Source organism: Nelusetta ayraudi, unplaced genomic scaffold, assembly GCF_046127955.1.
Source record: "Nelusetta ayraudi isolate G7.1 ecotype Tasmania unplaced genomic scaffold, CSIRO-AGI_Nayr_v1 ptg000079l, whole genome shotgun sequence".
Classification (NCBI taxonomy): domain Eukaryota; kingdom Metazoa; phylum Chordata; class Actinopteri; order Tetraodontiformes; family Monacanthidae; genus Nelusetta; species Nelusetta ayraudi.
This window is the reverse complement of record NW_027466129.1, coordinates 1,805,917-1,828,703: the sequence shown is the minus strand read 5'-3', so window position 1 is coordinate 1,828,703 and position 22,787 is coordinate 1,805,917. Positions and strand designations below refer to the sequence as shown.

Sequence of the window (22,787 nt, the reverse complement as noted above, 5' to 3'; positions counted from 1 at the left end):
TTTGGACCACTGCCGTGACGTGGCAGTTTCAAGTCAGGTCCTTCGTGATGTTTTGGCCCCACCCGGCCCCAAATAAAAAAGAAGAAAATGTGGAGAACAAATCCAGCGTTGAACGCAGAGAAATCAAAAGTTTAAAAAAATCAACAGCAGGTTGGAGGATGAAATATGTTTCATCATGTAGGTTGTTGTTTGTTTGGATGAAATTGTTCCTGAAATGTTGTCTTCTGATAGATGAACCTGAAAGGTTCCTGAAAAAAACAAAAAACAAAAACACTTTGGAGGATGAGTCACTCAATCACAAACACACACGCACACGCACACGCACACAAACGCACTGTGTGTATGTACATGTTGGGCCGCACAGTGTGTTTGTTTTCTCTTCTCTTCCTCGTCATTGGACGACAACAAAACACTGAAATGTTATTGAGACATTGTGACACATGTTGCTACACGCAGAGGAAGTCACTCACTCATGCACAGACACACAAAACAAAACAAAACCCAAAACCTGAAAACAAGCAAACCTTAACCAGGTGGAACCATAGACACAGCTAACTGGCGGCTGGTACCACCCTGCCCTCCCCTCCCTCTCCCTGTCCCCGTTGTCCAGGTAAACAGTGACTGAACTGATGACTCGTGATGACATCATCAGAAGCAGCAGCAGCAGCAGCAGCAGGGCTTCCCCCACCGAGCAGCTCTATAAATAAGACTGGAGAAGCTGAGAGGAGCATCACTGACTGCAGCCATGACGGTGAGTGAGGCAGGGATGAAGGGATGAGTGGAAAGATGGATGAATAGATGGATGTATAGATGAATGGATGGATGGATGGATGGATGTACAGATGAGTGGATGGATGGATGGATGAGTGGATAGATGAATGAATAGATAGATGTATGGATTGATAAATGGATAATGTGTAGATGAGTGCATGAATGTGCAAATGAGTGGATGGGTGGATGAGTGGATAGATGAGTGGATGGATGTGTAGGTGAGTGGATAGACGAGTGGATGGATGTGTAGGTGAGTGGATAGACGAGTGGATGGGTGTGTAGGTGAGTGGATAGACGAGTGGATGGGTGTGTAGGTGAGTGGTTGGATGAGTGGATGGGTGTGTAGGTGAGTGGATAGACGAGTGGATGGGTGTGTAGGTGAGTGGATAGACGAGTGGATGGGTGTGTAGGTGAGTGGTTGGATGAGTGGATGAATTGATTCTTGGTTACTTCTGACTCTCACACCTCTCCCCCAGATGCTCCTCTCCAGCCCCCTGAGGCTCCTCTTCCTCCACCTCCTCCTTCTCCTCCTCCCCCCCACCCCCTCCCTCAGCCAGTCGGCCGCGCCCACCTTCTGGTTCCAGGACCGGGCTACTGGTGAGCGGCTGCAGTGCTCCAGCTGTCCCCCGGGGACGTACCTGAGCGCTGGCTGCTCCGCGGGCCGGTCCAGCCAGTGCTCTCCCTGCCCCCCGGGCTTCTTCACCGAGCTGTGGAACCACATCAGCCGCTGCCTGCGCTGTTCGACATGTGGCGGCGCCGGTGAGGAGGCGGAGCGGCCGTGCTCGGCCCAGCAGGACTCCCGCTGCCGCTGCCGACCAGGGTTCTACTACCGCCACCAGGCCGGCATGTGCCACCGCCACAGCAGCTGCCCCATTGGCCACAGCGTGCTGCTCAATGGTAGGGTCAGGGGTACAGGGGTCAGGGGGTCAGACTGTAGAAGCCTGCTCGTCACACTTGTTTTTTTCTTCTTTTTAAAAAAGAGAAAAAAAGGGGGGGAAAGGGCTTGTCACACTTATTTTTTTACGTAGTTTTTTTCTTTTCCTTTTCTTTTCTTTTTTTATTAAAAAATAACAAATATGCTCATCACACTTCATTTTTTCCTTTCTTCCTTGCAAAATTTGCCTATTTAGATTTGTTTTATTCCAGTTCAGGATGAAGTGAGTGTTGGATGGATGGACTTTAATGAGTTTCTTAGAAATGTTTTGTTTTTCCTAAAAAGTGAGCTCAGCCCTGCTGAGTTACTCAACTGGTGTATCCACTCAGCAGCTCTTTCCAGGAATTAGTCCGGACATGATCGAGCCGGCAGCCACTGCTGCCCCCTGTAGCTCAACTCTAGCAACTGCACCAGGCTCGCCATTAGCAAGGAGGGAAAAAAGTATTTATTATTTCTTCAGTGTCAGTGTGTGTGTGTGTGTGTGTGCGTGTGCGTGTGTGTGTGTGCGTGTGTGTGTGGCTGCTCCTCCTCTAGGCACCGCTACCGAGGACACCCGCTGCCAACTCTGCCCTGCCGGCACCTTCTCCAGCGCCTCCTCGGCGCAGTCTGTCTGTCTGTCGCACCGCCTCTGCGGCTCCACACAGCTGCAGCTGCTCAATGGCACCACGTGGCACGACAGCGTGTGCAGCAGCCCGGGCGGGTCCCAAGGTGAGGCCCGGTCTTTGACCCGAATTTGATGTTAGACAAAATGATCTTAAAGACATTTTAGTGACTATTATTGACATTTTTTAATGTATTATTTTTAATTTGTGTGTATATATATATATATATATATATATATATATATATATATATATATATATATATATATATATATATATTTTTTTTTTTTTTTACTTTGAGGCTTTCAAGGGGGTCTCATGGGTTATTCAGGGTGGTCCGATCCCCCTGTATTTCGCGCACTCATTAAAACGTATCATCAAATTGTTAAATGTGAGTAAATCTTCACCACTTTCAGGTGTTGTTGTATTTTATTGATTGATTGATTGATTGATTGATTGATTGATTGATTGGTTGATTGATTGATTGATTGATTGATTGATTGATTATCTTTTTACAGGTTGCCATTTTTGGTCAATATAAAATATTTTTGTCCAAACTGTTCAGTGCCTTTCACACCTTTAGAGCAGAAGTCTTCATAAAGAGCTGCTTGTTTGGGATTATTGTCAGAATTATTAAAAAGAGGAAAAAGACAAGAAAAGGAAAAAAACAAGAAACTTAACATTTGTATAAATTGATGACTTTGTTGTTAACTTAACAGATGCGGCCTACTACCTGCGGGACATGCTGCCGGCCTTCTTCCTGCACCAGAACATCCCGGGCCGCCGCCTGCGGCTGCTGCTGCACCACATGTCTGGAGGAGGAGCAGAGAGAGAGCACAGCTCGGGTCCCGCCGTCGAGGGCGTCAGTGAACGCATCACGGAGTGGCTGGTCCACACGGCCACGGCGGAGGACATCTGGAGGCTGCCGGAGCTGCTGAGGAGGGCGAGGCTGCAGCGGGCAGCCGATAGGCTGGAGAAGAAGCTGCAGCAGGTGAAGGCCCGGCTGGAGGAGCACCTGGAGGGGGGAGCGGAGGGTAGAGACCAGGCTGGAGGAGCACCTGTAGGGGGCAGTAGAGGCGGGAGGCCCGGCTTGAGGAGCACCTGTAGGGGAAAGCAGAGAATGGAAACCAGGCTGGAGGAGCACCTATAGTGGGCAGCAGAGGGTGGAGACTAGGGCTGAACGATTATGGAAAATAATCTAATTGCGATTTTTTTTTTTCCCTCAATATTGCGATTGCGATTTAATTTGCGATTATGTTTTTTTTTTTTTGTCTTTCTCTCATGTATTTTTCCACAAACAAACAAAAAATGATATGTATTATAATTTACATATCAGATTTATTATACACAAATTGTTATTTTTTTTATAGGCTAGGATAATGTTAAGATAAAAGCAAAATAAAGCATGAATTGATATGAAAGACCCTTTATTTATCTACTAGTGTTTTTGTTTTGTTTTTTTGCAAGACATCTTGATAGGGCTTAGAAGGATTTTGTTTAGGTCCACACAAAGCACGAAACAGCGACAGCTTCACTCAACCGATGTTAACACACTAGCAGCGTTAAAATCGCTATAAGGTGCGAACGTACGAGGCAGCGGTTCGCTGCCAGCGAAGACAACTCCGACTGTTGTGGTCCTTGGTGCTTCGGTAGTCGTTCGGCATTTTTTTTTAATCTCTCCCGACACTTTTTTGCTAAACTACGGCCACCAGTTTGTGGCAACCAGGAAGACCTTTTCCTTACGTGTAGCTTCGTCCGTTCAGCTCGTCACAGCATCGACTCCTCTCACTACCTGCTTTGCTTTGCTTCGTGCCGCTCGCAAGTCACGTGACCAGAACTCGACTCAACCAAATCGCAGTCTTTGCGGTTAGAAAATCTTGTTTTGTCCTATCGCGATATTATCGCAAATGCGTGGAGACCCGGCTAGAGGAGCTAGCAGAGGATGGAGGCCAGGCTGGAGGAGATCCTGTAGGGGGCAGCAGAGGGTCGAGGCGAGGCTGGAGGAGCGCAGGTAGAGGGCAGCACCATCAACCGACCCACTCTTCTTCTTTCATCTCCACCGGCTGGAGGAGCGTCAGTCACTTCCACCGCAGGTGTTTTGTTCAGCGACTTTTAGGTGTTCATAGGAAGGATGCTACGATGCTAAGATGCTAGTATGCTATGAAACTAAGATGCTAACTGTAATTGTTTCTTTTTTAAGGCCTTTTTGTTCTTAATATTATATGATTAAAAAAATAGATACAACAAAATTCTCACTTGTGGAATGTTCTTCATTTTATTCATATTTTGTCCATGTCAATCAACCAATCAATCAACTTTTATTTGAGACGTCCAAAGACGTCACAAAGCGCTTTGTACAATCAGAGAGAACCAACCGGGCCCCCAGAGCAAGCAAGTGCGACAGTGGCCAGGAAAAACTCCCCTGTGGGAAGAAACCTAGAGCAGATCCGGACTCCAGAGGGCCATCATCTGCCTATGACCAGTTGGGGTGAGAAGGAAATTCAAAAATTGTAGAGAGAGAGGGAGAGAGACAGAGATAGAGATAGAAGTAGCCAGAGTGGCAGACAGGTCAGAGTGAGTTGCAGGGTTAAAGCTCTCACAATAAACAATAGATGCAGATATATAGGAATAAATAATTAAAATATGTATAGAAGTGGATGTTTTTGTATCATATACATCAAAACATTCTAGAATCTAGATAGGCCCAAATGGTGAGTGGTGGGGTGGTACAGTCGCTGTCCATGTAGAGTCTGTTAGTCTGTGTTTGCTGTCCATGTAGAATGCGCTTGTTTATGTTTGGGAGGGCAAGAGTCCATAATGGTCCATGATCTGCCATGAGATCCAGTCCTCGTCTAAGACTCCCAGGGCCGCACTCTCCAGCTCTGGGCGTCGTGGTCTTCACCTGCTGGAGACACACAGAGACTGCGGCAGTATCATGCAAATAATCGGTACTACAGGTGGAGAGGAAAAAGCGATAGAGGCTCCACCTGCACAGAGTGACAATCCCTTTAACAGGAGAGAAAGATCTCCCTCAGCGGCCTACGCTTATAGCAGCATAACTGACGGTGGGTAGATACTAACTGTAAGCTTTATGGAAGAGGAAGGTCTTAAGTGTATTCTTAAATAAACTAACGGTGTCTGCCCCCTGCACCGAGGCCGGAAGATGGTTCCAAAATAAAGGAGCCAAAAAGCTGAAACTCCTACCCCCTGATCTAATTTTAGAGACTTTACGAGCTACCAAAAGTCCTGAATCCTCAGAGCGAAGGGCTCTTGGAGGATGATAAGGTTCAATAAGTTCTTCAATGTAGGAAGGAGCCTGAGAGTGAAGAACTTTATAAGTTATTAGCAAGATCTTAAATTCAATTCTAGATCTAACAGGAAGCCAATGTAAAAATGCTAAAACTGGTGTAATGTGCTGCCTCGTCCTAGTCCCAGTAAGTAGACGCGCAGCAGCATTCTCTGTCAATTGTAAGGTCCTAAGGGAAGATTTTGGACACCCTGATAATATGGAATTACAGTAATCTAGCCTAGAAGCAACAAAAGTATGAATGATTTTTTTTCTGGATCTTTGAAAGATAAGAAATTTCTAATTTTAGCAATATTTCTTAAATGGAAAAAAGCTGTCCTTGCTACGTTCTGAATATGGGAGTTGAATGTCAAGTCCTGATCGAAAATTACCCCCAAGCTTTCTTACAGCGTCATTCGAGGCAAAAGTGGTATTGTTTAAGCTAACGGGACCATGGCAAATTTTGTCTCTAAGCTGCCTTGGGCCGACAATAATAACCTCTGTTTTGCTGGCATTGAGCATCAAAAAATTTTGAGTCATCCAAGTTTTGATGTCGCTTAAGCAAGTCTCTAGTTTAGCTAAATGACATGCTTCATCGACTTTAAATGACAGATATAAGTGTGGGTCGTCCACATAACAGTGGAAACTGATGTTATGCCGTCTAGTGATATCACCAAGGGGTAACATGTAAATGTTAAAGAGGAGTGGTCCAAGAACAGACCCTTGAGGGACTCCATGACTAACCTTCTTACGTTCTGATGAGTGATTATTGACATACAGAAATTGAAAGCGGTCAGACAAATAAGATCTAAACCAATTTAAGGCTTGATCTTCAATGCCAATAACGTCCTCGAGTCTTCTAAGAAGAATGCTGTGGTCAACTGTATCAAATGCAGCACTCAGATCTAGAAGAACTAAAATAGAAAGAAGACCACTGTCAGATGCCATCAGGAGGTCATTACTCACCTTTAGCAATGCAGTCTCGGTGCTGTGATTGTTCCTAAAACCTGACTGAAACACCTCAAATAGATTGTTGTCATGTAGATAGTCATTAAGCTGCCTGGCAACTATTTTCTCTAAAATCTTAGACAGAAATGGAAGGTTTCAAGTTGGACAGGACACTTGTATCCAGGTTTGTTTTTTTAATAAGTGGTTTAATTACAGCTACCTTGAAGGATTGAGGGACAAAACCTGTGGATAAAGACTGGTTCATTATTCTAAGTATGACACTATTAAGTAATGGTGATACCTCCTTTAAAAGTTTAGTTGGGATTGGGTCCAACAGACTAGTGGTCAATTTTGCAGAGGAGATAAGAGAATTAAGGTCAGAGAGTCCAATTTGCTGAAAACTCTCAAAATGAGTACTAGCGTTTCTATGATGAACATGTTCTTCCACAGGGCCGTTGGATGATGCAAAAATAAACTATAACAGACGAAATACACAAAGTCACGAGTCACAGAGGACTGGAAAACCCCAGAAAAGTAATGGTGAGAAACTGGAGAGCAACAATGAGATCAGTCAGATGTTCAGGTCTTTTGGGAGGAAGGTGAAGTTCATTATGGAGCTTTAAAAAGCCCCATTATGAGACCAAGACAAGCAGAGGAGGGGGAGTAGTTTCACAATGACAGCAGCTGCAGCATTGGTTATCTTCCCGAGTGACGATGTAGGGATAGTATGTTTTTGGCAGGGTAGTTTTTGGTTTCAGCAGGGAGTGACATCAGAGTTTGTAATGACCAAACTATTCACTCACACTGGGCAGAGACAGCTGGACTTTGTTATCAAGTGTGAAAACGCAAGAACCTCCCCAAACTTTTGGAGATTTAAATCTTGCATCACCTCATGATGGATGGATGCATAATTGATGATGGATAGATGGATGGCTGGATGATGGATGGATGGATGATGATCATGGATAGATGAATCGATGGATAGATGATGGATGGATGGATGGATGGATGGACAAATGAGTGAGTGGATCTCAACCCTCTAAGATAAGAAGTAAATTTCTGTGAAAGCTGAGAGCTGACAGCTTTTTTTCTTGCTTTTTTTTCAAAAATAAAAACAACATCCTATAAAGGTGACACCAGCACTGCAGCTGATGGCATATTATGGTTTTCTGGAGCAGCAGCAGCAGGCAGGAGATTAAATGAAAACATGCAGGTGTGGAAGCAGCGCTGGTTGGTCAGTCACCAGGGGCTCAAGGTCGCACAACTCTTGCAGGATGATGACACACACTGCTGGATCTCAACACCAGACATCCCAGTCCCAGTCAGGCTGTCAGGTTGTGTTTATTTGAGACTCCACGATTGGCTGGATTTTTGCTCTTGGTGGAAACAAGACACTCAAAGATTGAAATTGAAACTGTCCATGAAATGTAAATATCTTGTTTGTTTTTTCTCCTTTCTCAATCTATATATATTTCATTTTATTTATTTATTTTTAGTTGATATAATTACTTGTCTTTACGCTATATTGCTACTGTAATTATGCAAATTTCCCCAATGTGTGAATAATAAAGGCATTCTATTCTTTTCTGTAGTAAATGTAATGTCCCCCTGAACCCTGGCCACACTACAGGAGGAAACTAGCTCACATAGTGAAGATATTCCGTTGTCTGACTCATAAGAACAGTGGAAGGTCAACTGTTAGAAGGTCACACTGGAAACTTTTGGTACCGATATGTACACCTATAACACCTGGAATGTAGACTATCCAGGTATCGACGTATTGGCCCCGCCTCCTGTGTGAGTCATCCCGGACATTCCAAGGGAACACCGCGGGTTGCATTGGGACAGCAACTGTCACGCACAGTAAACAGTGACATCAGCGGAAACAATAATTTGAAAGTTGGAAATAACAGAAGGTCAGAGTCGAAACGGCTGTGACGTCACGTCTTGAGTTGTTGTCGGTTTTTTGTCAGTTGTGGCGGTGAGAGGCGACGAGGACGAGCCTGTTTGTTGTTGAAGCAAAGTGGAATTTTCCACTGACAGGAGTTTGTTGAAGGGACAAGCCTGCTAGCACCTGTGAGCGCCGGCTGTTAAGTTTAAAGTTAAATTCCCAGTGACTGTAACTTTATTTTGAAATGCTACATCAGAAATATCTGAAAATGATTGTGGAGCATCCTGGTGAGGTGTACTACCAGCCTGCGGTGGAATCGTGGCGTGAAAACTAGGAATTTTCCAGAAAAATTCATCTGAAATCCAGTACAGTAAAACCATAAAATCACATTTTTGGAAGAACTTTATTTCGAAATGCTACATCAGAAATGTCTGAATTATTGTGGAGCATCCTGAGATGATGTACTACCAGCCTTTTGTGGAATCATGGAGTGAAAACTACGAATTTCTCAGAAATGTTCATCTTAAATCCAGTACAGAGACATGCTTCTCCCTCCGCGAACGGAGCAGTTACCGTAATACCTGGTGTACACAAAGCAAGCAGAAAGCGAGTGTCTGCTGGCTCGAACGCTTTTCCCGAACTGTTGGCTGGCTTGACCGCAGTCACATCCCGAATGATGCGACATTTGTCCTACGCGTTTGACTCATACCCTGAGGGAGCGGTGGGCAGCAGTCGGGAATCATTGGGTCATCTAAACCCACAATTCCAACCTCAAATACTGAGTGCCAAGCAGGGAGACAATGGCTACCATTTTCAGAGTCTGGTATGACCCGGCCGGGGATTAGCGCCTGTTAGCGCCGCCTGCTTGCGCCTGCTAGCTTCCTCTGAACTGTAATGGGGACGTGAGGGCGACGCCACCTGATGTCCCTGGGTCACCAGCTGGAAACGCTGGAAACCCCGTCCGATTAACCTTGACTTGACCGTAAAGATACACGACTTGTAATACAGAGGGCGCAGCAAACACAGAGATGTACAACATGTGCAGCTTTGTATTTTCATATTAGCCTCATGTGCTGTGTGGACATGAGGCTGGTTACTTGTTGTTGTTGTTGTCGTTGTTGTATTATAGTATTTTCAATAAAACAACAACAACATACTAAGAATAATAAGAATAATACACACCAATGACACACTCATGTTTAAGTGTCCAAACTACTGAATGATCAGCCTGACAACTTCAAGCTTTGCTGAGTCTACTCGAGTGGGAAACTGTAAGTGTAACGGCTACTTGTCTCCATCTAGTGCTCAAACTAGACATGCACACACATCCAGAAAAGCCACATGAAATTGTACTATTTCTTTCTTTCTTTCTTTCTTTCTTTCTTTCTTTCTTTCTTTCTTTCCTTTTTAAAGTAGTAGTGCTAAGTGATGAAAGTGACCTGAAGAGGTGTGAAGCTACTACCTACTAAACTACCCAACAAACATAACAACAGTGCCAAAGGGGAGCGCAGATTGTCGTGAACCGAAAGATAGTTGGTTCATCCACTCAAGTCAGTCACAACTAACTGTACCACACTTGCTTTAATATTGAGGGCAAACTACGTTTCATATCCACTTTTTATTCACACATTCGACTGTCATATTGCCATGGTGAGACCGCCCTCTACCGGCGTGTAGGCGAAACTGCAAGTAGTTACGCTATGTATAGTGCTAAGCAAACAAAGCGCTTTGAATGGGACTATAACTAGAGCAACTGATGTTAACCTCAAACCCTTCACACTTTTATGACACACCAAGGACACTTTTGCTAGCTTCCCTCTGCCAAATTCGCCACCCCTCCACCCTCCTCTGTGGACATCATTTCCCATAAGGCCACAGTGATGATGACGCACTTCAGTTGACGTCCGGTAGGAGGTGGGGGTGGCCATGACAGTCGGCGGCGCCACTGCTGAACGCCTGAAAAAGAATTGCGCCCCATACTTTGGCGGCGAGCAGGAGGGTCGGAGAACGGACCGCTTCCTCGGGAGACAACATCAGTAGTGCGGGTTGCTCAGGTTCTCCAGCCGTGGAAGTTTACCCTGCGGTAGCGGCGCCAGCCCTGGGTAGAAAGTCTTTCTAGCGTCTCTACGGTGGCCGTCAGGGGCGACAGCAGCGGCGGCAGCAGCGGCAGCAGCAACTGGAGCTTCTACCGGGGCGCCGCGTCTCCTCGGCTCCAGTGCGCGGTGTTGGCGACCTCGTCCTCCAGGTAACCGCACGCACGCACGCACAGACACACACAGTGGACTCCTTCCCCCTTTTAATTTAGCTGTAATGAATCCCTTGGTCGGAACTGTCTTGTATCTTCTTCTTTTTCAGTCGCCTACAAGTTCCGCCGCTGTCAAACTAGCTAACATCGTTAGCGACTACTGATGAATTCTAATAGTTAAACATGGATTTAAAATGCCCAAATTCCTTGATTAACAAACTGACACTCGACTTTTGTGATGCATCGTGATAAGTTTGTTTTTAGCAAAGTCTGCAAAGTTTCTCGGTGGTCTCTGTCGAAGAGGTGCTGTCTTGTTGATAATGTTTGAACCTGCAGAAGCCACAGAATTGTGTTTATAGCTACCTTTATTCACCTTTGACGTTCCCATGACGCATCTTCGCTGACCCGAGACTGTCTGTGAGCCCATAAGCTGTGCGATGACGTGTGTGGCAGCCGCAAGGAGTCAATGTTGTACTTGCAGAGATGGTTTTATGTCAATGTCCCAGTTGGATGGATGAGGTTTATTATAGCTTGCATACTAATATCTAAAAAAAATTTAAATACATATACAGTATATACGTATGTACACGTGGACAGTGAAGCAGATCAAAATGAAAGCTTATAATCCCAGCTGCTCCCAGTGTTGAACTGTGTCCCAGAACCCTCCTAATAAAACCCAACCCTCTCCTAAATGTCGTTAAAGGCCTCAAATTATGGAAAATAGTAGATGAGGCGGCAATAAAAACAATAACCGAGGGGGGTCAATGGTCAACGAGCCTTCTAAATCCAGTGCCATCGTTCCAGTTGATTCACTATAAGTCAGGTTTGAACTTAAATGAATCAGGTTTGAATTTAAATACAGTGCACAAACTGGTGTCTAATCGATCTGGTCTGGATTAAAGTGAGAATCTTACCACTGATGCTTAACCAGCTCAGCTGCATGACGACATCTCAACTTTATTGGTCACAATAGTATTTTTATGACCCCACTTTGACCCTCCCTCTAACTACCACATCACACTAATCACTCTGTTATTGCTGCAGGCTCTTTACACATACACATATGTTGATGACACTGACATTAGTTTTATTTTTTTCTGGTTATGTTGTGCAGCTATTGTCTGTTGCTGCTGTTTCTCTCCAGAGCAATTGGCTTGTTTGAACTCCTAGTCATAATCTTGTCTAAATACAGTAGTTTGACGAAGGCGGATCTGATTGTGTCAACTGACTTTAACCACCTGGTGAGAATTTCCACAGCTTGTTTTGCTGATGCAGCAGAGAAGCGAGGTCAGAAAAAGGACGTGCGTGCGTGTGTGTGTGTGTGTGTGTGTGTGTGGATACATACTGTGAAGCGTTGCCAAATGGATTCAATTACCTTTCCTTTTCATAATTAATTCCCGCGGCCTCCGTCCCCATTCTGACCTCGGCTGTCGTGGCCACGCCCCCAGGGGGGCGGGAGTGACCTGGCAAACAAAAGTTGTGAAAACTGACAAACGATAGCCTAATTTCCACCAGCTTTGTGCGTCTGTGTCAACCAGTGAGTCAAATGACCTGTTGGGGACGTGGGACCAGCGGGGCGATGTCCCTCGGCGCCTCCTGTGTGCTGATGGGTGGAAGCTGGAAAGTGGCTCTGGTGAAAACTGACCTGCTAGTCAGGTGCCCAGGGCGGAGAAAGGTGTTAATTTATGGCTTATTGCGCCGCCCGACCACAAGCTCATTTAATAGTTGCCGTGTGCCATCACTCCGGTGCATGCAGACACACACCGGCTCAAAGTTGTTAATAGTGATGAGGCGGTTGGAGGCGTAAAGTCTTACACATACGATGCAGTTTGAAGGTCCCGTATCGTGCAAAAGCTACTGTTCCTCTGCTGATTGATGTTTGTCGGTGTCCACCCGATCTACTTCCTTTTGCTAGTTCTACATTTTTAGAAAGTGTGTGTAAAAATGCACACAGTTCTGCATTTGTGATAGCACAAAAGGTAAAGATTCCCACTTCTCCCACACCTGTGGAAGATCCAGCAGAGTGATGTGTTGTAAACAGAGCGCTAAATATGCTTTTTTTTTCACTCCCCCAGAACTTTCATAGTGTTAATTTTCAGTGGCATTGCTCCATTGCTGCCTCAGTCTTTGCTCTTTTTCGCTAATGATAATAAAAAAATTAACACAATTTGTCTCAAAGGTCTGTTACAAATGTGAAATGGTGTGGTTTTTTGTTGTTGTTGCCCTTTGTCCAATATTTTTTTTTTCTCTCTCATGTGTTTCTCCCTTCTAGTCCACTATGTCTGCAGACCACGCCTCCTCCACGCCAGGTCACAGGTGCCCAATCACTCCTAACTGCCAGTGTCTGTCAGCCTCGTCCCTCAATCTCCGTCCAGATCCTGGACAGAAGCTCTAAGAGTCGGGGGAACGTGTTTGTGTTTTTGTTTTTTGTTTTTGCAAGGGGCGACAGACCCCTTGCTGCTTTCCAAGCATGCTTTGTCGCAGACTTTGACCTTCAGACGGCTAAAAAGAGACTTTTTCCCCAGAGGGATTAACTGAGCAGTTAGTCAGTAAAAGGAAAAAGCAGATTTACTTTCAACCCCAGACTCGCCGCCGCTAACTCCGCTCTGCGGTGGGACTGTCGGGGTGTCGGTTGGTCGGTACCATGCTGGGCGCTCTCCTGCGCAGGAACATGTCTCAGAAGCTGAGCGTGCTGCTGCTGCTCTTCGGCCTGGCCTGGGGACTCATGCTGCTGCGCTACACGGTGCAGCAGCCGCGCCACCAGAGCAGCAGCGAGCTGCGCGAGCAGATCCTGCAGCTCAGCCGCCAGTACGTCCGGGTGCTGACGGAGGAGAATCACAACGCGCTGGGGGGACCGCAGGGGACCTCCATGGCTGGTTATGGTAAGATATTAATACCCAGAGGAGTCACGACTGCTCGTCGAGGATAAAAAAAAACAAACTGATCTGGTTTTTGAAATGTTGTTTCTTTGCGTGCAGCTGATCTTAAGAGGACTATCGCTGTGTTGCTGGACGACATTCTGACACGGCTGGTCAAACTGGAGGGGAAACTGGAGTCAGTGGTCAACGTGTCCTCTGCCAACACCTCCCAAGCAGCGGGGGGCATCCTTCTGTCCTCTGCCATGGCTGCCTTGCAGAAACCCCTCAAACAAGAGATGCCCGGCAGCAGACCAGGGGGGATGTCACGCCTTCACAAACACATTCTGCAGCGGCCCCATCAATGAGCTCATCTCTGAAATCAGCCTAGCAAACCTTATCGACTGGTGCGTTTTCATCAGACAGGTGACAAGCAATAGTGGGACATGAACATCCCACCCCGCTGCAGACTGGAACTGTGCAGCCTGTCTTGAAGAGGGATGGATGGACGTCCTTCATTAGGCTCTATATGATTGTTTGCTGAATTTAAGTTGACTTTACTGAAAGTAGCCAGCATATTTTTGTATTTATACTCTTTATTATTTCATTTTTTTGGCTCACTTTTTGTTCATATTTTCTAACGCCACCATTTGGTTCTTCTTCTCTGTGACTGTTTCAGCAGATGCAGCATTTAATCTGAGTTTGCAGCTTCAAAGCCCGTTCAAGTCTGACACACAACACAAGTTCCCTCACGCAAAACTGCACAATTAATTTAGACTGTAGGTTCTCATAGTGACCACGGCTTATGTTTGTTTAATTGAAGTCTATATCCCTGTTGTCTGGTCCAGCTAATGATAAGAGTAATAATGTTAAGTTAATTTAGGAATAATTAAACAGTACAATTAATTTCAGACACGATCCAAAGAATGTTACTTGCACTCTGCCGCCTTTGGGAGTAAAGCTGTGGCAGAATATCAACATGACGTAAACGTATGTGTTCGTGTGTGTGTGTCAGCAGGGAGGATCGACTTGAATGTACTTTTTTGTGTCCCATCTGTAGCCCTTTATTGCTGGTCAGATGACTGACATACTCCTTAAACTCGTTCAGGGGTCAAGTTACACTGTGACAAGAAAGACGTTTCAGAAATACAAAGCAAGGCATAGAAAAAATAAATCCTGACTACGTCCTGAAAAACTGATGTGGACATATTTTGCTCCTGTTTGGGGGGAATTATTGAATCTGCTGATGGTTATGGTGCTTCTTTATTTGATGCGATACAAACTCAATACAAAGCGTTTTTGGTTCATGATGAAAATTAGATTTTTGTCAATCATCGACCACACAGCAACTCCATTAGACAAGTTTTACAAAGTCAACTAATTTGAATTATTTAATCATCAGAATCTGAATTGTCAAAAAAAAACATTTAAACGCTTCTTTGTGAATAACCACTTCAATATCACGATTAGACACAAAATAAACTGCGGTAATAATTTGTTAATATTTCGTTAAAAACTCGTGTCAAGTTGCACTTCCAGTTTATTTTTCATGTTTTCCTTCTGTAGGAAACGGGAGCAAGCGCTACCGGACGTGACGTCGCGTCCCCGCTGTGCGTGTACTTGCGCTGCAGCGACCTCGCGGGCCTCCCTCCAGTCATCTTCCTACCCCGCGATTGTACCTAATCACACAGCAAAAATAAATAAATAAAAGTATGAAAACAGCAGCCATATTTGCGCCAGTGTTGGGTAAAAAGCAAGCGAGGTCAAAGATGGGAAAATCAGGAAGTCAGGTAGGTGGTAAGTAGTCGAAAATGTTCCATCACGCTCTATTTTGCCGCCAATAGCCAAATAACGTTAGGTTTTTTTTAACCGGCGGTCGCCGCTATTTGCAAGCTAAAGGCCAGGCTTGGCTAGTTGAATATCGCATTTTGCCTGACACTGCCGTGTGTCTTTGAAAGGCAGAGAAGTGAATTGTTTAGGTTCCGCATTTGCCATCCGCCTGAAATAAAAATAAAGTCGCCCGGAAGTGACGTTGATTAGCTTCCGGTTCGTGTCTGCAACGTAGCGAATTTTTTCTTTAATGTTTTTTTTTTTTTCCAACACTGGTGAAAGACACGTCTCTTGCTGAATATTTAATTCGTTTACTTCCGAACGTGTTGTAGAAAAAGCACTGTTTTTGGTATGAAAGCACCTTTTATAAATTTGGGAGTTGTGACTCTCCTTTTATTTCTTTATTTTTTCCTCCAAGAATGTGACAAACCATGAAGGCATCGCATAACCTGAAATAGATTAATTAATTGACCCGTCATATAATGCGTCGTCTACGCTGTATGGCCTAGCATTATTCTAAATTTTTTGCTGCTGTTTTGAAACATTATTCCAACTTAGATTAAAGGTCTCTTGTGTGGATGGTACTGATACCGTTCAACCGTTGAAACTAAAGCATTTTCGAATATCTGTAACGACAGGTATTTGTTTTCAAAAAAAAAAAAAAAAAGGAATTCGACTCAACTCAACATACTATTTGTTTCCTTGCGTGCGATAAGCCTTTTTCACCACTAGATGGCTGCCGTGGCCCTATGTCATTCGCCAGCACCAGGTTGCCCTGGAAGTGGAAACTGTCGGGCTCCCTGTGAGTGACGTCAGCGGACTCGTTTCACTGCTTCTTCCCATGATGCACTCGGAACATGGTCCTGTTCCATGGATGTGCATGGATATAGTAATATAAGAACCGGATACCGGACTAGCAATGTGGCGCCGCGCCGATTTTTTTCTCCCAGTGGCCACTCGAGGTACTGCAGCAAAAAATAAAATCCCATGATCCCTAAAAGCATTTTTCCCATAGACCGCAATACAAAATTAAACGCCTTTAAAATGGCTGACTGGACAACTGTGACCTTAAACGCGGTTCATAGCAAATCTTTCTATTGTAGATTTTTCTACGACATCGCAATGTCGTACGTGCTGCTGTGTCTGAGCTCGTTCTGATCGGCTGTGTCCTGACGTGTCTTTAAGTGACGTTCTCCAGAATCTCTCTCATTGGCCAAATAGATCATGTGAGTTACAAAGGCATGAGGGGGAGATACACTACTGGGCATGCTCTATGGGTCCATTAATGCAGAAGTCAAAAAACATTTTCGTTGTATGCGCTGGGTGGGCACTTTCATTGAAATGAATGGGCCGCCATCTTGGAGTCTGCGGGTGTGTCCTGTTCCCGTCCAGGAGTGACAGCCAGCCAATCACCATCCATCGATCCAGTCAGAGCCACTCAGGAGTCCCGGCAGACCTCAGGCACAGGTTAGCAGGTCGATTCTCCAGCTCGCACAGGAAACATTTGTGTCACAATAACGTGTTTGTGCCTCCAGCCCGAGACACTCACCTGTCTGCTTCACACTCCCACCGCCCAGGTAAAACTGCGGGCAAACTGACTACTTTTAATATAGTTGTTGCCACTTGAGGCCCCATTCATTTCATTTATTGTTATTGCAGGATGATACTGCAGCTTCTTCTCTAAAGTTCCCAACATGCACTGTGTGTTTCTTCTTTCTTGAAGGCGGAATGTTTGGCTTTGCCCTTCCATCAGGACCACCAGATTTTACATTCACGCTCTTCACGGATTTTAGTTTTGTGAAAGACAAACAACTGCCTTTGGCCGACTCGGTAAAAGAATGCCAGGTGTTGATGGCATCCCCTCATCAGCAATAGATGAATTTGGTTTGGAATGAGTTCATTTTCATCTTCCAATGTTTGGTTCTCTCTTTATGTCTCAATCGCTCTCAAGTTTTCTTAATGTGTCCTTTTTTTAATATCGTTTTTTATAATTATTCAAATAAATATATAAGGAATCTGTAAAGTCCATCGGTCAGAATTGGAGTTTTGCCTCCACTGCACATATGTGAAATGGAGGTTGGGTCTGGGTTGGTACCGGTGGACTAAGTGCAAAAAAAAAAAAAAAACACCCCCAAGGTGGTACCAGGATGCTGCGTGAGACTTTGAGAAAAAGACTCACAAGAACAGCATTTACAAGAGTTTAAAAACAAACTGGACAAAGAAACAGTTGAAACTCGTGTTTATTGGTCGGTCATGTAGGTTGTGGTGTGAGAAAAATGAGCATAAGATCAGGATCTGGCTGACAGGGGTCCCAATCTTCAAACTCACTGTGCGCCTCCTCGTCCTTCTTTAACAGGGCCACTGAGAAAACACTTTTTCCCTTGCAAAAAAAGGAATGAAGAGAACACAATTGTCTTACAGTCAAGCAGGATCATCTCATCACAGAACCTTGGCAGCTGCATCACAGGTCACAACTAGAAGATAAAAGTTCCAACTGTGTTGACGAGGTCACAGCGTGCGCCATCGCAAGACATATCGGCCAATCGCGGGCCAAGCTGAAGGAGCTGGAGGTCTCTTTATCTGAGGACCTTGGCTCCGGCAACCTGGCCCTGCATTCAAATGAGGTTAATCATCACTGCAGACATGTGCTGGGGCCCCTGGTGGCGCCATAATCACCCGCAGGGGTCAAAGTGTGAAGTCTTTCTCCACTGACTTCCCAACACGTAATTTTCTTTTTTGTTCAATCTTACAACGCAGGTATGCAGCTAGTGACAGAGCTGAAAGTGTGCGTCTGTGTGTGTAGGCACGGTTGACTAAAACTCAAAAGTTTGCTTCCTATCCACAAAGATGCAGAGTTGCACAGCATTGAGGGGAAGGGAGTGTATTAAAAAAAAAAACTAGACACATTTGTGGTAAAACATGACGTAGTTTCATTATTTTCCTCTGAAATTTGTGAGGATTCTGATTGGTGGGATTTCCTGCTGTCACAACACAGTCTGAACCCTTTATAAGCATTAGAATAGTACACAGTATTATAAGTATGGATCCTTCCTTTACAATTTTTTTTAAACTTGATTTTTTTTTTTTCTTTAGTCCTCGCCATCCCACGGTTGTACTTTTTTTTTTTTTTTTTTTACCTTTCATCAACTGTATGGGGGAACTTGCAAGAAACAGGAAAGGGTCAAAGAAAAAAAAGGAGTGATTTCTTTTTTTGTGTGTGTGACAGGACAAAAAGAAGCTTTGTGTTAACTTTTCCATTGACATTTTACCTGTTTTGGGGGACAGCCGAATCACACTTACGGCAAACACCTGTAACACTATTTCTGCCTCCATCACACACAGCATGTCCAGAATGAGATGTTGCTGTCATTTTAATTACGTCAAAAGCATTTAAAAACAAGATTTGTTTGTGTTCAATCTTGGGTGTTGAACGTAATTAACTGTTTTTTGTTTAGAAGTTGTTTATTGTCATTTGTTTTTCTTCTAGTTGACTTCATTCAGAGAAAATATTTCATCATAGGCTGAAAGACAAAATTATAATAATAATAATTCATCTTTTGTACACACGGATATCTAAAACAAGCAAATTACAAATAAATTAATCCCTCTGCCAATAAATACACGTTTAAAAAAATAAGATATTTCAATCAAAACGAAGCTTAAATTTGAATTGAAACATTTTAAACTGAAATTATTTCCAAAGATTCCTTAGGTTTACGGATAATTAAATCCCATACTTTGAGACCAACTTACAATTTTCAGGGTAAAATGTTTGTAGAATAATTTACAAAATCTCTCCAATGATGCCAATGATGGAAACAGATTGAGACTGAAATAAGAAAATTATTTCATATCAAACTAACTAACCTTAGAGTGCAGGGATGACAGGTTGAAGCCAGCCAACATGATTATTTTCCTTTTCTAAATATTGAAATAATTAATTAGACAAAATATTGAATGTTTTTTGTGTCAGGTTAGAAAGAAACAAGCAAAACAACAAAAGCACAACAAATGGGAGTTTTGGTGGGTGTTATACATTAATAATAAACTACAAACTACAGCATTAAAGTCGTGCAGCGTGAGCAGCTCTGGCTGGACATATGGACGTTAACTGGCTGTGTGCAACAACACAAAATCAAACACTTCACACTATTACTTCCAAAATTGCAAAATAATAAATGTTTTAACCGAAAACAATTAAATACGGCAACACACGAGTCTCGCCAAAAATTATGTGGGGCAGGATTTACCGTAACAATGAGCAAATTAGCAAATAATTTGGCTATAAATATATTTATACTGATTTTTATAATTTCACCTCGATGGCAGAAAACGGGCGGACGGAACGTGTTTAGAAGCAGTTAGTTAGTTGTGTTTAGAAGCAGAAAACGTTGTTTTACGCCAACAGGACAGTATTTCCTTCTAAAAAAAAATATGCTATGATATGTGGAATGTCTTGTGGGTTTTTCTGATTCAGTTCGAGCTAAGTTTCACACCAACTTCCCTCAAAATGTGACTTTTTTTTTTTTTTTTTTTTGCCAGGACAAACGTGGCGACGAGAAAAAACGAACAAAAAAAATAAAAACTACAAAAAAGAGACACCCTCCCTGGTCCGTCCAATAGGTGTTACACACAAACAGACGACAAACTGACCACAAACACACCGATTCGGCTGGAGTCTACCTTGGTTTTAACCACCGAGTAAAAACCGAGGGTGGACTCAAGTTATGAGCGGCAACAACCCGCCATTTTCTCCTCAAATGGAGCCAGTGAGTCAACGGCTCGATGGGCGGCTGCTGTTGCTGTGTGTGTGTGTGTGTGTGTGTGTGTGTGTGTGTGTGTGTGTGTGTGTGTGTGTGTGTGTGTGTGTGTGTGTGTGTGTTCTAACTCAACACAACCAAAGACCTCGTGGATGGAGCTCCAGCAGCTCCAAGCAACCAACAAGCCTGGACTGGAGAAAGCAGCGAGAACATCTCGACTTGAGGGAAGGAGAGAGAGAGAAAGGGGGTAGAGTGAGTGAGTGAGAAAGACAGGGAGAGAGAGAGAGAGAGAGAGACTCCTAAACATGGCGTTCGAGAGGCTACACGGAGTGTGTCCGTGGTCAGGATCACACAACAACACAACAACCACAACAACAATAGCCACTGTGTCGCGGGTCAGCGGGAGGGAGGAGTTGAAGGAGTCTCACCGGGCAGCAGGGCTCCGTCCCGGGCGTTGAGGGGGCTCCGCAAAGACCTGCTGCTGGACCTTCATGTTGGAACGCGGCCAGCGGCTCCAAAAGTGGCCCTTTAAAGCTGCGTTCGACTTAAACAAGCTGTGCCCTGCCCCTCCCCTCCATCGCCCCCTTTTCCTGTCTGTCCATAAACCATAATCTGTGTGTCTCCCTGTCCCCTTTCTCCTCCTGCTCCGCTGCCTTGAATCCGCGACCAAATCTGCGCATATGGATGCAGTCTGGAGGCGCAAACTTTACGTCACTTAGGCCCCCTATGGATTCAGTGTATGGGAGCTGTGGGGAGGGGGCTCTGACGGGGTGTGTATGTGTGCATGTGTGTGTTGGGCGGGGAGGGGGGGGTGGGCTCTGTACATTCCTCGGCGATACATTCACTTCTCCTTCCTTCCTTCCCTTGCGCGGCTCACGTGACCGCGTCTCATCAGCAGCGCGTACATTTTTGTCTTTTCTTTTTCTGTATTTTTGTTTTCTTATGTTTATTTTTTTTTTCTTTTGTTTTATTGCCCGGGTCTAAAGAGTTTTTGAGAAACACGGACGCGTGTGCGCGCCGTCCATTTCGTGACGCTGGCTGCTAAAAAAAAAATTGTAGGAGTGAAAAAAAAAAAAAAAAAAAGTGGGCCAAAGGTGAGCGCGTGGACCCGCTCAGCCTTTATGTTCGTTGGCGTTGGTAAAGATGCGCTGCGGGGCCCGCGCCACGCGTAGGGATGTCCCAGTGTTTGCTGTTGTTGTTGCTGCTGCTGGAACTTCTTTCATTAAAACTCGACGTCAGTCACGTAAGGATCGACGCGCGTGATCAATTGACTTGTAAATGCGCGTGACAACCCCCCACACACCACCTCAGATCCGTGGGTGTAGGAAGAATCTTTGCCGGGAAGTCGCGATCTTTAGCGATAAAGCGGCAGCGGCCTCGCGCTTCGTTACATCTCGCTGATTATGTTATTATTGTTTAATTATTTATTTCTTTATTTGAAGACGGTGCCGCGCGGAGCCTTCGCCGTTGGCGCGCGGAATTCATATGGAAAAGGTCTGCGGCGCGAGCCAATGGCTGCGCGCGCTGAGGCCGCGCCAGCAGTGGTAGTACGGAGGGGGGGTCACGGCGCTGATTGGTCAGAGCCGTGGCCAATGGGAGCGAGCTGTGTGTGTGTGTTCAGCTCGGAGGAGGAATGAGCAGAACCATTCAGTGGCGTGTAGGGAAGACTGAGCCAACAGGGCCGCCGTAGCCCGAGGACACACATACACACACGTCCAGCCTCGTTCATCAGTACGTTCACACACGCACCTGCTGGCTGACTGACCAACAGTCAAGACCAACACGCTTTTTTGATGACTTAATTGTTTTTTTTCCTCTGACGTCACTTCATAACAGAAGCCTGAGATTACAAAAATATCAACATTAAACAGAGCACAGTGTCCCATCATGCTTTGTGCTGAGCCACCAAAACAATCACTGCACTGTATATATATATATATATATATATATATATATATATATATATATATATATATATATATATATATATATATATATATATATATATATATATATATATGTATACATATATATATATATTTGTAGCAATTCTGCTGTTTTATTGTGTTGGGTCTGTTTGAGTGCTGTTAATGTTCAGAGAGTTTGTTATGTACCTGAATGCACCTTAGAAGCTGAATGTGAATGGCTGAAAGAGAAGAGTGGGCGGGACAGAGGTGAGAGGATGAGGAAGTCTGGTGTGGTGAGGTGTGCCAAGAGTGAGTGAGTGACGAGAGTCGAGAGAGGAGAGTGGCAGTACACTTTTTGCTGTGACTTTTTCTTGCGGTCCGTTTGGCGTGGTTATGGCCGACAGTAACCAGGGTTGATCAATAAAGCAGCCTGTGAAAGAAACTGCCATCTTCTTTTCACCGTTCGGCTACGCTACAATATATATATATACAATATATATATATATATATATATATATATATATATATATAAATATATATATATATATATATATATATATATATATATGTATACATACACACACACACACACACAAGTGTGCATTGCTGTTTCAACATCTCTGGTGTTGAAACAGCAATTTTCAACATTATATATATATATATACATATATATATATATATATATATATATATATATATGTATATATATATATATATATATATATACATATGTGTGTGTGTGTGTGTGTGTGTGTGTA

The 22,787-nt window shown here is 44.3% G+C and overlaps 2 protein-coding genes across 2 annotated transcripts; both read left to right on the top strand.

Moving 5' to 3' along the window:
- The first annotated feature begins 661 nt into the window (after positions 1-661).
- Positions 662-4,562, top strand: LOC142900104 (tumor necrosis factor receptor superfamily member 6B-like). Its single transcript, XM_076044154.1, has 4 exons — positions 662-751; positions 1,248-1,668; positions 2,240-2,413; positions 3,027-4,562. The coding sequence occupies exons 1-4, from the start codon at positions 746-748 to the stop codon at positions 3,455-3,457; spliced, it is 1,032 nt and encodes a 343-aa protein (XP_075900269.1). The 5' UTR covers positions 662-745; the 3' UTR covers positions 3,458-4,562.
- Positions 4,563-10,177: 5,615 nt separating this feature from the next.
- Positions 10,178-14,731, top strand: ccdc126 (coiled-coil domain containing 126). The gene is made up of 3 exons (XM_076044055.1): positions 10,178-10,677; positions 12,950-13,559; positions 13,656-14,731. The coding sequence occupies exons 2-3, from the start codon at positions 13,322-13,324 to the stop codon at positions 13,898-13,900; spliced, it is 483 nt and encodes a 160-aa protein (XP_075900170.1). The 5' UTR covers positions 10,178-10,677; positions 12,950-13,321; the 3' UTR covers positions 13,901-14,731.
- The last annotated feature ends 8,056 nt before the right edge of the window (positions 14,732-22,787 follow it).